Source organism: Numenius arquata, chromosome W, assembly GCF_964106895.1.
Source record: "Numenius arquata chromosome W, bNumArq3.hap1.1, whole genome shotgun sequence".
NCBI classification, from domain to species: Eukaryota; Metazoa; Chordata; class Aves; order Charadriiformes; family Scolopacidae; genus Numenius; species Numenius arquata.
Genome location: NC_133615.1, coordinates 6,927,813 through 6,945,935, shown reverse-complemented (window position 1 = coordinate 6,945,935; position 18,123 = coordinate 6,927,813). Strand labels below are relative to the sequence as shown.

General features: G+C 43.5%; 1 protein-coding gene across 2 annotated transcripts in view; it reads right to left on the bottom strand.

Moving 5' to 3' along the window:
• Nucleotides 1-16,494, bottom strand: part of LOC141476669 (zinc finger protein 131-like) — a 35,993-nt gene extending 19,499 nt beyond the window's left edge. For both annotated transcript variants that reach the window (XM_074165469.1, XM_074165470.1), the window contains exons 1-4: nucleotides 16,370-16,494; nucleotides 8,083-8,221; nucleotides 6,431-6,532; nucleotides 2,389-2,533 (exon numbers count right to left, since the gene is read on the bottom strand). In XM_074165469.1, the coding sequence (XP_074021570.1) occupies nucleotides 2,389-2,533; nucleotides 6,431-6,532; nucleotides 8,083-8,206 (371 nt within the window). In that variant the 5' untranslated portion in view covers nucleotides 8,207-8,221; nucleotides 16,370-16,494. The remainder of the gene's footprint in view (nucleotides 1-2,388; nucleotides 2,534-6,430; nucleotides 6,533-8,082; nucleotides 8,222-16,369) is intronic.
• Between the last annotated feature and the right edge of the window lie 1,629 nt (nucleotides 16,495-18,123).

Below are 18,123 nucleotides of genomic sequence, written 5' to 3'. Positions count from 1 at the left end.
TGAGGTAAAAAAAAATAAAATAAAAAAGCAAGCCATTGGGTTGTGGAGTTTTCTAGTTTAATTTTCTGGGCTTAAACACAATCCCCAGCTCTGTTCCAGTTCTCCTTGCAGCATAAACACACAACCCTCTTCCTCCAAGATGTCAGGGATAGCATCCCATCTCAAACACAGAGAAAGCTGAGTGGGCCAATGCTTTCAAGTCACACCCTCACAATTATCCACAGCACTTACATGCTGGAGGTTTTACTACTGATTATCAGTTTCAAAAATGAGTGGCTATCTTCCCCTCAAATCAGACTGACAAGTAATTTGTACTTTTACCTTCCTTTGCAGTCTGATGAATCTTTTTATGTAACCTACTCCCTATCGCTTTCAGGTTTTCTAGTAATAGGAAAGAGAAGGGTTTTCTCCAGTATCTGTATGTCATATGGCAGAGATGTGTGGATAATGACCTAATGCAGGATACAGCTTATTAAATTGCACCTTATTATATTCAGATACAGGAAGACAGAGCAGCTAACTTATAGTTTCATCTAGCCTGGATTTCTGATGTCTAGAAGGTGACAGTTACTTTGAACATTACTGCAAAGAGCTCCAGGATCACGTACCAAAATAATAATCTACTCAGCAAAGAGGAGACTACCATCCTTGAGCACACTGTGTGGCTCAGGTGTGAAACTTACACACATACAACACACTGTACTTCACAGAATCACAGCTGGTTGTTTTCTTTCTAGTCTAAATTATGCAATGTGCAACTCTGATGCATTACACAAATTGTTAGTTCTATAATAATCTCTACTTTAGCTGAACTTTCTGAAGCCTACCCCTTTCAGTCAAAGCTCAGATAGAGGCACTGTATTGCAATTCTTCCCCCTCCTACTGTGAAGGAGAAAACCAGGACTGAGTGGTACTCAAGTTTGTTTTTCTAACCAAAAAAACCCCACCAAAAATCAAAAATGAACAATGGAAATAACTAAGAATAGACTGGCTTGCACATGTGTTTGTTAAGCAAAACATTGGTTTCCTTGTAACAGGAATTACAGCATTTACTAGTGATGCATAATCAACAAACTGCATAAAATCATACAACAGTGGGAAATAATTGCATGCCGGACAGTTTAGCTTGACGGACTGATCTGAACCCTGGTTCAACAGCTCTACCGGTGTACAGACTCAAAAGTGATATCGATTAGAACATACTTTTTCAGTTTCAAGTGTCTTTTAAATTTCTCAAGCAGCAAAGGTCTGCCTTTTTCCTGAATGAAAAAAAAAATTTATATATTTTGGTAATACCACGTCTAATCTTAATGTTAAAAAAAGAGTGTTGAAGGGTAGGACTAAAAATGCACAATCCCATTTTTCCTATTAAAAAACCCCACATACTTATTCAGCTCTGCCACCAATCCATAAAATAAGCACAGAATAAGTTGAATCAAAAAAGTCAACACTGATGTTGAAAACCAAGTTTCCAGTGTATCACATCATTCATGTCATGGAAGTTTTGTTTGTTGTTGTTTTTTTAAAAAGAAAAAAAAGCCCAACAAAACAAAAGTTAGCTGGCTACTAGAGGAACTTGGGGTCAATGCCACTCTCCTGAACACAAAGACCTTTCAGCAGGTCTAGAAGAGAAAGCAAGGATAACTGTAATGCTGAGAGGCATTTATTACCCCTCCCCTCTGCTTCATGACAGAAGAACAGTGTAGCATACAGAAGGAATGAGAATATGACAGCACTTTGTGAAAGGGAAGGAAGGGGAAGAAAAACAGCATGATGGGAATGGCACCTACTTTTCTCAGGTTGGAGTTTAGTAATGGAGTACAGTTCCTCATACCAGATAAAAGGTGCCACAGTAACATTTGATTAAGTATTGATCCCATATAAAACCGATTATAACAATTACATTTGTTCAAGAAGTTTGAGAGATTAATTTTGCACCAAGAAGTTTTAAAATCACTGCCTATTCTCTTGAAATCAGAAAGCTGCATGAAATCAAGCTGCATGAAATCACCAGCACAAACTTCTTAATGTGGTCTAACTACCTGAGAAACATCATCACTGTACACCCAGCTCTCAATCAGGCATGGGCAATCAGATAGTACAGAGACCTGGTATTAGCTACCACAAAGTCACAGCCCTATGATGTCTGCAGCATTTACCAGCTGTGTCACTTGTCATCAAGTTACAGCCCAAAGAATGTGACTTCATTTTTTAGCCTTTATAATTCTGACCCACGTCTTATTGTAGAAGAGTATACAGTCCCACAAAAGTTTAGGAGGTTCCAGGATAAAGAACAGCACTGCAAAATACTGGCAGCCAGCTCTCATAAAAGGATTCTTAAGACTTAACATTTCAGTGTTGGGAAGAAAAAAAGGCTTATTTGTTTACCTGATTTCAAGTGCTTTGATCGCTTCTAACATCTGTAGATACTCAGCGGCTTTCCAAACATCATTTGCTTCTTCCTCACCTTGGACCATTAGTTTTGCTGTATAGGTGAACTCAATTAGGTGACGAAATGCCATGTTACTTACACCTGTTTACAAGCAAGAAAAACAGCCTCTTTTAGCAATTCCTCAATCTCATCTATCTGATGAATCTTGCACACTTGCCTGCTTACCATTCTGCTCACAGTACTTTGACAGCCAGTTTTGTGAAATGCCACCCTTGAAAGGCTCATGTTGGAATAAAAAGTCTATTATAGAAACATGTGAATCTGGAACAACTACAGAGTCATGCCATGACAAAGATAAAACGAAGGACAAGAAGGACAAATGTGGGACAGGATTCAGCTGGTCTCAGCAAAACCCCCAGCACTGCTCAGTTGATAAAAGAAAATGTGCTGGAACTTGTGGGCCACAGGCCCTGGGAAAGATAAGATAAGATCTTTCAGAATAGGGAGTACTGACATCCTACAGGGACAGCTGGTGAGACTGTAAAACAATTATCCTGTTGTCCTTGCTCAAGACAGATTTATAGGTGTTTAGAAAAATACCTTTTGCATTAGCATCAGCATTAGCCAATCTGTGAGTGCCTAATGTGGAATGTGAACCAATTAGCTTAGAACACGCTACCTTAGGACTAGTATAAATGTATGTAAAGAATTATAATAAAATCGACATCTTGCTTGCATCAAGCTGCGTCCCGTCTCTCCATCGCGGCAGACAAAAAGCTGTCTGTATAGAATAATAAAAAGTATAAATTTAAACATAAAAATATCATATCTCTCAAGAAACCTCTGAGCAGCAAGTTACCAGAAGCTGAAGTATTGCTCCAGGAAACTGCTCCTTGCCCATCAGGCAAGTATTGCACCCCAGCCAAGGCATCTTTTTCTATTTAATTTTTCTTCAGGGGAAGTTTTTTCCAGCGGTGATAGCTACCTGTACTGGTTTTGGCAGGGACAGAATTAAATTTCTTCATAGTAGCTTGTATGGGGCTATGTTTGGAATTTATGCTGAAAATAGTGTTGATAACACACTGATGTTTTAGTTACTGCTGAGCAGCGCTTACAGAGTCAAGGCCTTTTCTACTCACACTGCCCTATCAGCAAGTAGAATCATAGAATCTTCTAGGTTGGAAGGGACCTTCAAGATCATCTAGTCCAACCATCAACCTAACTCTGATAAAAAAAAAAAAACAACCAAAACCAGACCATCACTAAACCATGTCCCCCCGCACCATGTCAACCTGTCTTTTGAATACCTCCAGGGATGGTGCCTCAACCACTTCCCTGGGCAGACCATTCCAATGCTTGATAACCCTTTCAGTGTAAAAATTCTTCCTAATATCCAACCTGAATCTCCCCTGGTGCAACTTGAGGCCATTTCCTCTTGTCCTATCACCTGTGACTTGGGAGAAGAGACCAATCCCCCATAGAGAGCGATAAGGTCTCCCCTCAGCCTCCTTTTCTCCAGGCTGAACAACCCCAGCTCCCTCGGCCTCTCCTCATAAGACTTGTGCTCCAGACCCCTCACCAGCTTCGTTGCCCTTCTCTGGACCCGCTCCAGCACCTCAATGTCTTTTTTGTGGTAAGGGGCCCAAAACTGGACACAGTACTTGAGGTGGGGCCTCACCAGTGCCAAGTACAGGGGGACAATCACCTCGCGAGTCCTACTCACCACACTGTTCCTGATACAGGCCAAGGTGCTGTTGGCCTTCTTGGCCACCTGGGCACACTGCTGGCTCATGTTCAGCCAACAGTTGACCAACACCCCCAGGTCCTTTTCTGCTGGGCAGCTCTCCAGCCACTGTGCCCCAAGCCTGTAGCGCTGCATGGGGTTGTTGTGACCCAAGTGCAGGACCTGGCACTTGGCCTTGTTGAACCTCATCCCATTGGCCTTGGCTCATCGATCCAGCCTGTCCGGATCCCTGTGCAAAGCCTTTCTACCCTCCAGCAGGTCAACACTCCCACCTAACTTGGTGTCATCTGCAAACTTACTGAGGGTGCACTCGATCCCCTCATCCCCCTTCATTGATGAAGATGTTAAAGAGAACCGGCCCCAATACCGAGCACTGGGGGACACCACTCGTGACTGGCTGCCAACTGCATTTAACTCCATTCACCACCACTCTCTGGGCCCGGCCCTCCAGCCAGTTTTTAACCCAGTGGAGAGTACTCCCATCCAAGCCATGGGCAGCCAGTTTCTCCAGGAGGATACTGTGGGAGACTGTATCAAAGGCCTTACTAAAGTCCAGGTAAACAACATCCACAGCCTTTCCCTCATCCACCAAGCGGGTCACTTTGTCGTAGAAGGAGATCAAGTTTGTCAAGCAGGACCTGCCCCTCATGAACCCGTGCTGGCTGTGCCTGATCACCTGGGCGTCCTTCATGCTCTGCATAATGGCACTCCGGATGATCTGTTCCATGACCTTCCCAGGCACCGAGGTCAGACTGACAGGCCTGTAGTTCCCTGGATCATCCTTCCGACCCTTCTTGTGGATGGGAATCACATTTGCTAGATGCCAGTCAGCTGGGACCTCCCCAGTTTGCCAGGACTGCTGGTAAATGATGGAAAGTGGCTCTGCAAGCATTTCTGCCAGCTCCCTCAGTACCCTCGGGTGGATCTCATCTGGTCCCATAGACTTGTTTGTATCTAGGTGTTGGAGCAGGTCCCTCACCACCTCCCTTTGGATTACAGGGGCTTCATTCTGCTCCCCGCCCCTGTCTGCTAGCTCAGGGGTCTGGGTACTTAGGGAACCCCCTACTCTACTACTAAAGACTGAGGCAAAGAAGGCATTAAGTACCTCAGCCTTCTCCTCATCCTTTCTCACTACGTTACCTCCAATATCCAATAGAGGATGGAGGTTCTCCCAAGTCCTCTTCTTGCTACTAATCTATTTATAGAAATTCTTTTTATTGTTTTTAACATCCAAGGCCAGGTTAAGTTCTAGTTGGGCTTTGGCCTTTCTAATCTTTTCCCTACATAACTTTACTATACCTTTGTAATCTTCCTGAGTGGCCTGCCCCTTTTTCCAAAGGCCATAAACTCTCCTTTTCTCCCCGAGTTGTGACAATATCTCTTTGTTCAGCCAGGCCAGTCTTTTCCCCCAACAGCTTGCTTTACAGTGCACAGGGACGGCCTGCTCCTGCGCTTTTAAGACTTCCTCCTTGAAAAACACCCAGCCTTCCTGGACTCCTTTGCCCTTCAGGGCTGCCTCCCATGGGACTTTCCCGACCAGTGATCTGAACAGGCTAAAGTCCACCCTCCAGAAGTCCAAGGTGGAAGTTCTGCTAACCCCCTTCCTTAACTCTCTAATAATTGAAAACTTGACCATTTCATGGTCACTAAGCCCTAGACGGTCTCCGACCACCACATCTCCCACTAGTCCCTCTCTGTTTTTGAGCAGTAGGTCTAGCGAGGTGCAAGTAGGTTGGAGGTGCACAAAAAGTTGGGAGGAGACAGTTGGGACAGCTGACCCCAACTGACCAAATGGATATTCTATACTATATGATGCCATGCTCAGCAATAAAACTGGGGGGGAGGCGGGCAGAGGGGCCACTGCTCAGGGACTGGCTGGCCATCGGTCAGTTGGTGGCAAGCAATTGTTTTCATTTGCATCACTTGCCTTTCTTGGGTTTTATTTTCCTCTCTTTGTTATTTTTTTCCTCTTTTTTTTACTATTTTTAAAAAATTATGATTTCTTTTTAATTATTAAACTGTTTTTATATCAACCCATGAGGTTTTTTTCTCACTTTTACCCTTCCGATTCTCCCACCCCAGTGGGGGGGGATGACAAGCGAGCCTGGCTGTATGGTGCTTAGTTGCCAGCCAGGGTTAAACCATGACACTACCTCAGAACAACTCAAGAGCTGAGATCTAGGAAGGTAATCGATATGACCAAGCATGCATTTAAGCCCATACCAAGGATACTACATTCATTTTGAGCTTGGACACACAACTCTGAAGGTTTTTATTTGTATGAATCAGACTACCTTCAATCTCCACCAAGGGCTCCTGAGTGAAATCTTGGAAGAATTTGTAGAAGAACTGGCTACAGGCAGCAAGAACAGCCTTATGAGCTTTGAAATGGTGACCTACAAAGAGACAAAAATTTTGGATTAGGATAACACCTTCTTACTCAGAGTGCAGAATAAGTGCAGATGCAGAGAAGGGAACAGCTGCAGAACCACCCAGTCTACAAATCTATTCCAGCAGCATATAGTTGCTTTGTGTGTCTCCTTGTAACATGGGATACCACTGCAGCTAGCCCGTCTCATCTCATGCAGACCCTTGCTGACATCACTGACCTTGTTGAAGCTCTGCAACTCAATTAGCTGGAGGACTTACTCATTTCAGAGTGTTTATCTTTTCAGATATTTAAAGTTGTGGGAAAATCCCGTGCAAACTTTTTCCTGTATGTCTTGGGCTCAACTCTCAGGTTTTATCCAGGCTCTCCTTGGGTTTTGGTGCTCTTACATATCAATGTATTTTATTGTGACTTCTGCCAGCATAAAGAAGTAGTTCTGCTCTGTTCTTCCTGTTTTCAAGACTCTGTATTCCCCATCACTGTATTGCCTTCTCCCTTGTACAGGCATGAACATTCATAAGGCTCCATGGGACAGAGGTAAGAGAAGCAACATGGATTAGAACTACACAGCTGCACAAGAAAACAGTTTTGAGCTCAGAATCACAGAATCACAGAGGTTGGAAGGGACCTTTTAAGATCATCTAACACAACACATCTAACACTCAACACGTGGATTTGGTAATACCAGAGCAGGAACAAACATTCAGGATTAGTTTTGTGCAAGCACTGTCAGTGAAGCTACAGTGATTCCAGAAGAGCAATTTTTTTCTTCATTTGCTTACTTTTTTCTAATCCAGGCTCTGTAGGACCCTTTTCCTTCAAGTGAGTTCTTGCTATGGTACTCCTTTAACTAGGTCTGTCCTAGTGGATACTGCCTATCTTCCTTGAAGTGCTCATCCATTCTAAGATGTGTTTGGGATAAGAAACAATCTTAGGTGATCTATCAGACACCACCTTTCCTAATATGATAATAAACACTTATATCTTCATCTTCCTTTTAAACTAATACTTATGTCTTTAGAACACATAGAAAAAGAAAAGGGAGTTGTTCTACCCTATTTTAACTATATATTGAAATAGTAGGCAGATACCAGAGAAGCAAGAAGGCAATCTGGCAATCTTCTTTCAAGTGGTTTGGGTTTTTTTGGTTGTTGTGTTTGGTTTTTTGTGTTGGTTTTTTTTAAACAATCAACCAGTATTTGAATAAATACTCTGCATGCAAACAGTCAGCTCAAGTTAGGGAAAGATATTTTTACAGTGTTTTGGAAATCCTTAGACAACACATTAAATATAGTACAGCAGTTTCAAAGTGGGTTTCTATCTGAAAATATTTAGCCCCTCATTTAGAAAAGCAGAAGCAAAATTATTAATCACTGCTGGAGACTCTGTTCAGCCCAAGATTTTAAATGAAACTCTGCAAGCAACTTGCACACCAATACAGAACCAAGAATTTGTTAGCAACCCAGTTTGACAGTTGACCTGTGACAAACCCAACAGCTTCCCAGCACAGCTTTCAGAATTCTCTGTATATCAACTGGTTCTCAGGCCTGTACATACCATCGACAATCAGAGTGATATCCGTAAACTGGTCCTGCTCACGCTGTTCATTCAGTCTATCCAAAATAACTTTATAGTGTTCAGGGAATTCCTGGAAACATTTCATCATTTCTTTGGCTTCCATGGCAAAATGACTACTCTGCAAAAGATGTGGTAGGACAGTAAGAATACTGCACCACTCCGTAAATACTATGCAGTCAGATTAGTATACAAACATGAACTAACTAGCACTTCTCAGGGACTACAAAACCAATAAAGAAAAAAAACCCAAAAAAACTGGCTTGGTTTACCTGATTTTAGCTGCGTTGTGGTTTAGCCCCAGCTGGCAACAAAGAACCATGCGGTCTTTTGCTCACTCCCCCCCACAGCAGCAGTATGGGAGGAGAATTGGAAGAAAAAGGCAGAACTCGGTTGAGATAAGGGCAGTTAAACAGAACAGCGAAGGAAAGAGGAAAACAACAACAATAATACTGACAGAAGAACATACAAAACACAATTAACGTACAGCTGCGATTCCTGTCTCCACCCCCAGCCAGCTCTCCCAGGTATACCGAGCATGGCAACACATGGTATTGACACCTCTTCGGCTAGTTTGGGGCAGCCCTCCTGGCTGTGTCCCGTCCCAGCTCCTTGTGAAAATTAACCCTAACCCTGCCAGAACCAGGACATTATCCATCCTTTGTTATATACCATCTAGATCATGCCCAGATCTTACACTTTCCAATTAATCACCACCACTTTTCCCATTTTTTGATATATATATATATACACACACATACAGATATCATTCCCTTAGCCTACGGGCCATTCCTATAAAACGTCCGTTAAGTTCATTTAATCCATGACTTTGGGCTCCATCTGTTAGAACAGTCTCTCAGGGCAGGAGAGATCATGTATGGTGCTGGACTGTTGCATGCTGTATTCGGAGCTTGTGGCTGGTGTATCTGGTGCGGCCCATGCCCACAGTCTGCGGGTTGAAGATGTTGATCTCAAGGAAGTTGCTGGGCGCCAGTTCTAGTTCCATCACTTTACTCAGCTTCATCAAAGTCCATCCGTCATTAGTTTGGGTGATTCTTACTGTAGTACCACTGATATGGCATATAGCAATTGCAGTAGTGATGAAATACAGTGGCAGGGTTATTTAGCAATTAACATCATACAATTTGATTCACTGGCTATTCTCACCCAAAATCAGATCCCCATGAGATACACATCGGACCACCCCATCCTTCCACATTACCCACCAAGGGCACCCAGGTCCTTGAGCAAAAGCAATCCCACAGATGGGTTTGCCTTTGCCTAAGGCAGGACTGTCTGCCTTAACATATTCTTCACACGCACTACAGGGACTTTATCCCCTTCTACAATATGTAAAAGTTTTGATTGGGCAGGGCCAGCTTGACTGGTAGATCCCCTGGTGTTTACTAACCAGGTGGCTTTTGCTAAATGTGTATCCCAATGTTTTAAGGTCCCACCACCCATTGCTCTCAGTGTAGTTTTTAACAGTCCATTGTACCGTTCTATCTTCCCAGAGGCTAGTGTTTGATAGGGAACGTGATAGACCCTCTTTGGCCCAGGTGTCTATGAGGCTGTTTCAGAAATTACTGACATTGTCTGACTCAGTTCTCTCTGGGGTGCCATGTCGCCACAGGACTTGCTTTTCAAGGCCCAGGATGGTGTTCCAGGCAGTGGCATAGGGCACAGGATATGCTTCCAGCCATCTGGTTCTTGCTTCTACCATTGTGAGCATATGGCGCTTGCCTTGACGGGTTTGTGGGAGTGTGATATAATTGATCTGCCAGGCCTCCCCATATTGATATTTCAGCCATTGTCTGCCACACCAGAGAGACTTTAAACACTTGGCTTGCTTGATTGCAGCACATCTCACATTCATGGATGACCTGTGCAACAGTATCCATGGTCAAGTCCACCCCTCGGTCACGAGCCCATCAACATGTTGCATCTTTTCCTTGATGGCCTGAGGAGTCATGGCCCCATCGAGCCATGAATAATTCACCCTTATGTTGCCAGTCCAGATCCCCCTGTATCACTTCAATCTTCGCAGCCTGATCCACCTGCTGGTTGTTCTGATGTTCCTCAGTGGCCCGGCTCTTGGGTACATGGGCATCTACATAATGTACATTTACAACCAGATTCTCTATCTGGGCAGCAATATCTTGCCACAGTTCGGCAGCCCAGATGGGTTTGCCTCTGCGCTGCCAATTGCTCTGCTTCCACTGCCGTAACCACCCCCACAGAGCATTTGCCACCATCCATGAATTGGTATAGAGATAAAATACATGCTATTTTTCTCATTTGGCTATGTCTAAGGCCAGCTGGATGGCTTTCACCTCTGCAAACTGGCTCAATTCACCTTGTCCTGCAGCGGCTTCATCGTGTATGACTCCACAGAGCAGCCTTCCACTTTCAATGCTTTCCCACAATCCATCAGGACCAGGATCAGTTCACAGGGCATATTTCTTCTCATTTTCTGGTAGTTCATTATACAGTGAGGCCTCTTCCGCACGTGTCACCTCCTCCTCTGGTGACAAGATTCCTAGGCAACTAGGACCTCCTCTGATACTCCAAGATTCCTAGGCAACTGGGTGTCGTGGTTTGGGCCAGACTGGCCAATGAGATGAATAATAGATGCCCTCCCTCACCTCTCAAAAACTCCAAGAGGAGGAGAGAGAGAGAGAGAGAGAGAGAAGGAGATTTATGAGTTTAGAAAGAACTGCTTCAATGAAAAAATTAATAAAATAATAAAAAGAAAATAATGAAATAGATACAATATATACAAAACCCTATCAAGCTCCCAGGATGATGATCACATCACTGGCAGGCACTGGGGAAGTCCCAGACTGGACTCAGTGATGGATGGGAACTGGATTCCAGCTCCGGAGTCAAGAACGCACGGATCAGGATCAAAGGCAGACAAATAGACAGAGTCCTCCTCGGATGCTGGCCATTGAAGAAAGAGGGCTGATCCTTTGATCCCTCAGCTTTTACACTGAGCATGGGGCAGATGGGAAGGAATACCCCAGTTGATCAGTTTTGGGTCACCTGTCCTGTCCGCTCCTCCCCACAGGTACGACCCCTCTATGCTTTTCCACTTCCAATGCTCCAATGGGGCAAATAACAAAGTGAACTGACCTTGGTTGTTATAGCAATAAGTATAAGCAAGAGCCTCTCTGCATACAGTTCCTTGGTATTCACTATAAACATAGGTCTTATCACTCTGAGAGCGAACAGTTTCTCCACAATATGCTGTTAATTTCAGAGAATTAGAAGAGGCTTCGCTAAGAAGTAAAATTACTGAACAGAAAATTGGTTCTGTTTTACCTCAAACCAGGACACCGGGGTTTCCCATTCAAGCGTGATCAGTACAATCCACTTACTCCACTGTCCTGGTTTGAGCGACACAGAACTAACTTCTAATGCTTGGGAAAACTGCACTTTTAGAAGACTGGTGTCTGAATTCATGAAAAATATTTACTTTAGAGCCAGCCAGGCTCTGTAGGATTCAAGGTCTCAGTGTTTTCAAGCCATACCAGGTGCAGGGACAAGGAGGAGCGAGACCTGGGCACTTAACTCAGGCTGGCCAACAGGATTATTTCATACCATGAACATCACATTCAATATAAATTAGAAAGTTTACTGAGGAGTTGTCTCTCTCCCTTGATGGCGGCGGTCCAGAGAACTTCTTGCCCCAGTGCCGGACCCCTGAGGCCTTCCCTTCCTCCCAAAGCCATTGCACCTGCAGTGTCCGACATTTGCTGTCCACTGCTGGGAGTGCACAGCTTCCTACTGATAGAATTGGCTGAGTATAATTCTTGTATATCTTATATTAGTACTGGGATCAATACTGGTTCTTCAGTATTATTGTTAATTATTTAGTCTTATCTTATTTAAATCTATTTATATTTCAACCCTCATGTTTCCTTGAGTTCCCCAATTCCCTTTCCCAGGTGGGGAGGGGTCATCAGGTGATAGAATAATTGTCCAAACAACAAAAAATTGTTATGGGTTTCTCAAACCATAAGATACAGTATGATTTATATAGTTATATATAATGATTTTACTTTATGGCTACGGCTATGGTGTAGAGCACACTTAACATCTTGCCCTGCGCAGAATATGCCCAGGGCTACTGCACGGACTATTTCCTGTTTAATTTGTTCAAACACTTGTCGTTGCTCAGGGCCCCTCTTAAAATCATTTTTCTTCCAGGTCAATTGATATAGCGGGCTTACAATCAGACTGTCATCTGAGATACGCATCCTCTAAAAACCCACTACACCTAAGAAAGCTTGTGTTTCCTTCTTGCTATGGGATCTGACGGCATCCAACTTGCCATTTTACTCCTAAAAAACAGATCTCCTGTGTAGGCCCCTTGACCTTACTTGTTTCATGGCAAAACCAGCTTTCAGAAGGATTCGAACTATTTTATTCCCCTTCTCAAAAACTTCTTCTGCTGTGTTGCCCCATACGATGATGTCATCAATGTACTGCAGATGTTTCGGAGCTTCACCCTCTTCCAGTGCAGTCTGGATCAGTCCATGGCAAATGGTGGGGCTGTGTTTCCACCCCTAGGGCAGTTGATTCCAGTCGTGTACTGGACACCCCTCCAAGTAAAAGCAAACTGGAGCCTGCACTCTGCTGCCAGAGGGATTGAGAAAAATGCATTAGCGATATCAATTGTGGCATACCACTTGGCTGCCTTGGACTCCAGTTTGTACTGAAGTTCTAGCATGTCTGGCACAGCAGCACTCAGTGGTGGTGTGACTTCATTCAGGCCACGATAGTCCACTGTTAGCCTCCACTCTCCATTAGACTTTCACACTGGCCATATAGGACTGTTAAAGGGTGGGCGAGTCTTGCTGATCTCTCCTTGGGTGATGTGCCAGGCCATCGAATCCACACCGTCCAATAAACCCAGTTGTCCCTTTCCCCCACCCGGCTAGAGGCAGGGCCCCTCTAATCCTGGTCATAGCATCCATTACTCATTTCTTGCAGAAAAAACTGGGAAGTTCCTTCAAGAGGATCAGAAGTAAGATCAGGCCTCCTACTGTGTCTGAGAAACTGCCCACTGGAAACTGGGGCAGCACTTTTCCTGGAGGGATCCCCTTTTGTGGTTGTTCTTCCTTGCAACTCCTGTACCAGTGCCCGTGTTACCAAAGACTGGCCTCTGCTTTGTTTATAACCATATGCTAACTAAAATATTGTTTGCTTCCTAACCTTCTTACTGTGTGTGAAAATAGTTAATTACAGAGCTTCTTACTCTGTAAGAAAATAGATAGTTACCGAGCTGATAGTGATAATGAGGAGACAGCTTGAAGCAGTTAATCACTTCAAGGTTCTCTCATATGTATTCCTATATCAATTAGGACAGAGCAGTGGCTACCTCAAGGAACGTCCTTTTCATCCTCAAGAAGCTGGCAAACTTACAGTAAACTTTCACTGTCGTGAGATGACTCAATACCTTAAAAGGATAATGTGAGGAAGGGTATCCCTACCCAAAAGACCACTGAGGAACTCACACCTGCACAGTGAGTTCTTCCGATGCTGCAAAATTTAATACGCAAGTGCAAAAAGGGCTATTCGGTCATCCTAAAGAATATGTAAGCTTAGGTAGAGTTATGTATTAGGTAGGCAGAATAATGAGAATCTTTTGTGTATAACAGGGATATTCACCCATTATTTAAGGTGTGCTAGATTCGTGGATTTCCACCTAGCACCCGACATCGAATAAAGCAATATCTCCTCTCTGAACTACTTCTAGTTTCAAGAGTTTTTGTTTCAGGTAACACCCATAGGATCAAAGCAGGTTGTCCATCCCACTTCCTCATGTCCTCTCTGTGGTCACATAGATAGAACCATGGGGTGCCTCATGGTGCATACCCTCTGCATTCTCTAGAGTGGAAAAATGCCTGCTCCTAATAGCTGAGATACTGGCCCATACAGGTGGGGAGAAGGACATATTCTCTTCAAGTTGCTGGACCTTCCGGGACAGTTTCTCCACAGCCAAGACAAGAGGGGAAGAGAGACTTTCTTCATATCACTGAGTTCTCCAGCCACCACATCCACTGTTGGTACTTCTTCGCCTTTCCATTCCGTTACTGCCAGTGAGTTGGCATATGACGATGGGGCGCTCCGTACAAACTTCCACCACATGGACCTTGTGCATTGGACCTCACCGGGATCTGTGGGTAACTGTGCATTGTCCAGGTCATGATAAATCATCTCCCGCACAGCTAATTCTCTCACATACTAGGTACCTCTCTCCATGGTGGTCCACTTGCTTGGATGACATAAAACATCTTCACTGAAGGGGTACCTTTCCCTCACGCCTGACAGGAGTCGCCTCCAGAGGCTGAGGGCTTGTGTCTTTCTCCCAATTGCCTTGTCAATGCCCCCTTCCCTAGACAGAGATCCCAGCTGCCTGGCTTCCCTACCCTCCAGTTCCAAGCTACAGGCCCCATTATCCCAGCAGTGGAACAGCCAGGTGACAGCATGCTCACCTGGAAGTCAGCTGAAATCTTTTCACATATCCCACAGCTCACTCAGGGATAGGGATCAAGTGATTATCTCTGGTTCTGCCTCTTCCTCTTGTTCTCCTGATGGCCCTGGTACATCGTCATCCCTTACTAAGCGAACTGATTTCTTGGTGTATTTCTTCTTCTGGATAGGGGCGACTAATAGCAGAACAGGTTGGTTTTCTGGTTCAGCTGCAGGGCCTGTTGGTCTGGTTTCCATCTCTGTCCCCTGAGGATGCTGCATAATATCAAGCAATGTTTGATAGATACTGGCCAGGGTCCAGCACAGTGCAGTAAGTTGTGCCTCTCTGGAATAGCCACTGCATTTTTCCTTTCAAATATTCTATCACTTTTTCAGGGTCCTGTAGTTGTTCAGGGATGAAGTCCCAGACCACTGGAGGTGAAAAGCTCTCTAGATACCTGCCCATATGCCATGCCACCCATGACTACCCAGCCTCAGGGCAGATCTCTGGGTGGTAGTCTTAAATAGTTGTTTGACCCTAAACAAGAACTGCAACATATTCCGGAGACCTAGCAATAGGCCCAGGCTGGTTTGAACGTCCCAAGAGTATTCCCCTCCCCGTTTCCCCCATAGATTAGGTGCGATTATTAATACATTCCGAGAGACAGCGCCCAAGGTACAGGCAGGACAACAATGCTGCATAAATGCCCCAACATAACCACCTGAACAGTGATGTTATCATAAACTGATATTACAGGACAGCAAAATGATAATCCCGATCCCTCTCCCAGAGATGGTAAACAGCGTCGTGAGGAGTCCATACAGAATATTAGAATTTACTTAACAGAGCCATGAGAACAAACCAAGCAACATGGTGACCAGCGACTATTTAACTAATATAATAAATGCATATAACAAATTCATTTTAACACGCTCTGGTCAAATCTGTTGTTATTTCAACCCTTCGAGCCCCATGTTGGGTGCCAAAAAGGACTTGTGGTTTCACCCCAGCCGGCCACGTGGTCTTTCACTCACTTCCCCCCCCAGTGGGCCAGATTGGGAGGAGATTCGGAAGAAAAAGGCAAAACTTGTGGGTTGAGATAAAGGCAGTTTAACAGAACAGCAAGTAAAGAGGAAAACAACAACAATAATACTGATAGAGGAATGTACAAAACATGATTAATATGCTGCTGCTCACCAACCAGAACCAAAGCCCAGCCCACTCCCGAGCAGCGGTTCCTGCTTTCTTGGCCAGCTCCCCCAGCTATATACTGAGCATGGCCTCACATGGTATTGAATAACCTTTTGGCTGGTTTGGGTCAGCCGACCCAGCACCTTGTGAAAATTAACCCTATCCCTGCCGGAACCAGGACAAGCTGACAGGTAGGAAACGTTAGGGTTAATTAAGTGGAGCATGGCCTTATTTATACACATGAAAAAACAGTCGAAGCGGGTAAGAGCATTTCTTTATTCTACAGATTCATCAGGGAACCACCTCCCTCAAAGCAAATACTGCAGAGATATAACATCTCCACAGCAAACTGTTCTACATCATCTCACCAGAATAATGTCAGAATCTTTATAAAGTTACTTCTTGCAATTCTACCAATCTACTTGGTGGAAGAACGGTTCTGAAAATTTTCATACTTAAGTCACATTTTGTATCTAGTGAACACAAGATGTTTACTTCCTTTAAGTAAGACGTAATAAAGCAGCACTTTTCAGCTTCTGATTATATAGGAGTTGCCAAGGATTTAACGTGCTGCAAGGTGAAATATTCTTTACCAACCTTTTGAAAGAGACGTGTAGGCTTGTAACCTGATGGCTCTTCCTCCCTTACTTATACAACAAACATAGCTGGGATAAGAGTTGCAGAGGGTCTCAAACCTGAAGAGGTTTAGCAGAACTCTGTGCCTGTGGATGAGATACAGATGTTAGTGTGCTGCTAATGCAAAAGAATCTCTGGAGAGAGTTCAAGTGCTTCAATGAAAGCATTTCACAAATTAACTCCAGGCAAAATGACTCATCTTCAACTCCCACATTCACATGGCTCTCACACTGAAAATGCCACAGAAAAAGCAAAGACATTTCAAAGTCACATTAATGCAGAAACTTTGGTTTGTTGTTTTTGTTTGTTTGTTTTTTTTACAGTCTAACTCACTTTGAAGAACATATGGTTTCTGAGAGAAAACAGTGATTAGGCTTGAATGAGTCTTACCCTTCACTATATTGTTATACTTGATATGGACAAAAGGAAAAAAAGTCAGGAGAGTAGCTAATATCAAACCAAACACTGGATATAGAGATGGAAAATTCTGGCCTGGCAAAGAAGCAGTTATCTTTAGAGTGCTAGAAGAAACTAGATAGCAGGTGCTCCCTAACTTCTAGTACAGATATTTTTATGTGTGATTGGAATTGGAAAATCCTGAGCACAAACTTGTTCCTTACACATACTAACCACATCTGAGCTGACACCACTATGCTTGCTAATTCCCCTGTGCAGCTGTGTAAATTCTACCTCGCTTCCCACAAAAACACATACTGGTATATGGAGTTCAGTGGAAGTAGAGTGTGAAAGAATTACCTGGTTATTTCACTGAATTTCACTGAATTTTTTTTTTTTTAGAGTTGGAAGGGACCATATAGATCATCTAGTCCAACTCCCCTGCTGAAGCAGGATTGCTTAGAGAATGTTATGATAAAAGCAAAGTTATTTTCTTATGACTAACAGACATCAAGTAAAGGAAATTGTAGAATTCCTATTTTTACCATAAAACACGCTCTTTCTTGCATCTCAGAAAAACTGTCCCATGGAGAAGTGATTTTGCCAAGAGCATTAAAAAAAGAGCAGAAGCAACTGCTTATGGAAGTCTAGTTCTAGCTGCTATCACTGCTTTGCCAAGCAGATGCTGAAATACATATCAGGATCTTGTGAGGGCAAGGGGGAAGGTGAGGTTGAAGGGAGAGAATGCTGCTGCTGCCTTCATTTCACCTCGTGTAATTACAGGTCTAAGACAGATTCCAGCAGTTCCTGCCTTTCTTCTGTCATCTGGTATTCCACATAAAGTACCATGTGGGAAGCTGTCAGCCATTTACTTCACTGTTAACAACTTCTTGCCCATTTTTGACACAAACGGACAAGGATAGATGACTTGCAGTTAAAAGCATAATTCCCTAAAAGTTAAACCAAATAAAATTTCGACCCCCCAAATCTCATTATTTCCACCTAACCAAAACTTACTTCCAAAGTCCATGTTTGGAAGAAGATCTTACAAAAAAACTCCTAAAAATAACAGAGCAAGCCCCCCAATCTAAGAAATTTTAAAAAGTTTCAGTCTTTCTCAGAACACTGAAAATCATGAATAAGAAAACAAACTTATGATAGATAATTTATTGTCCTGAATTAACACAAAACTAGTTAAAAAAAAAAGATGAATTTATCACATATCTAAATACAATTGCAGCATTCATTGAGTATTCTCATTTTAAACTCGGTGATATTGCAGAAGAAAGCCCAACAGAACAGCGTATGTTCAACGAGAG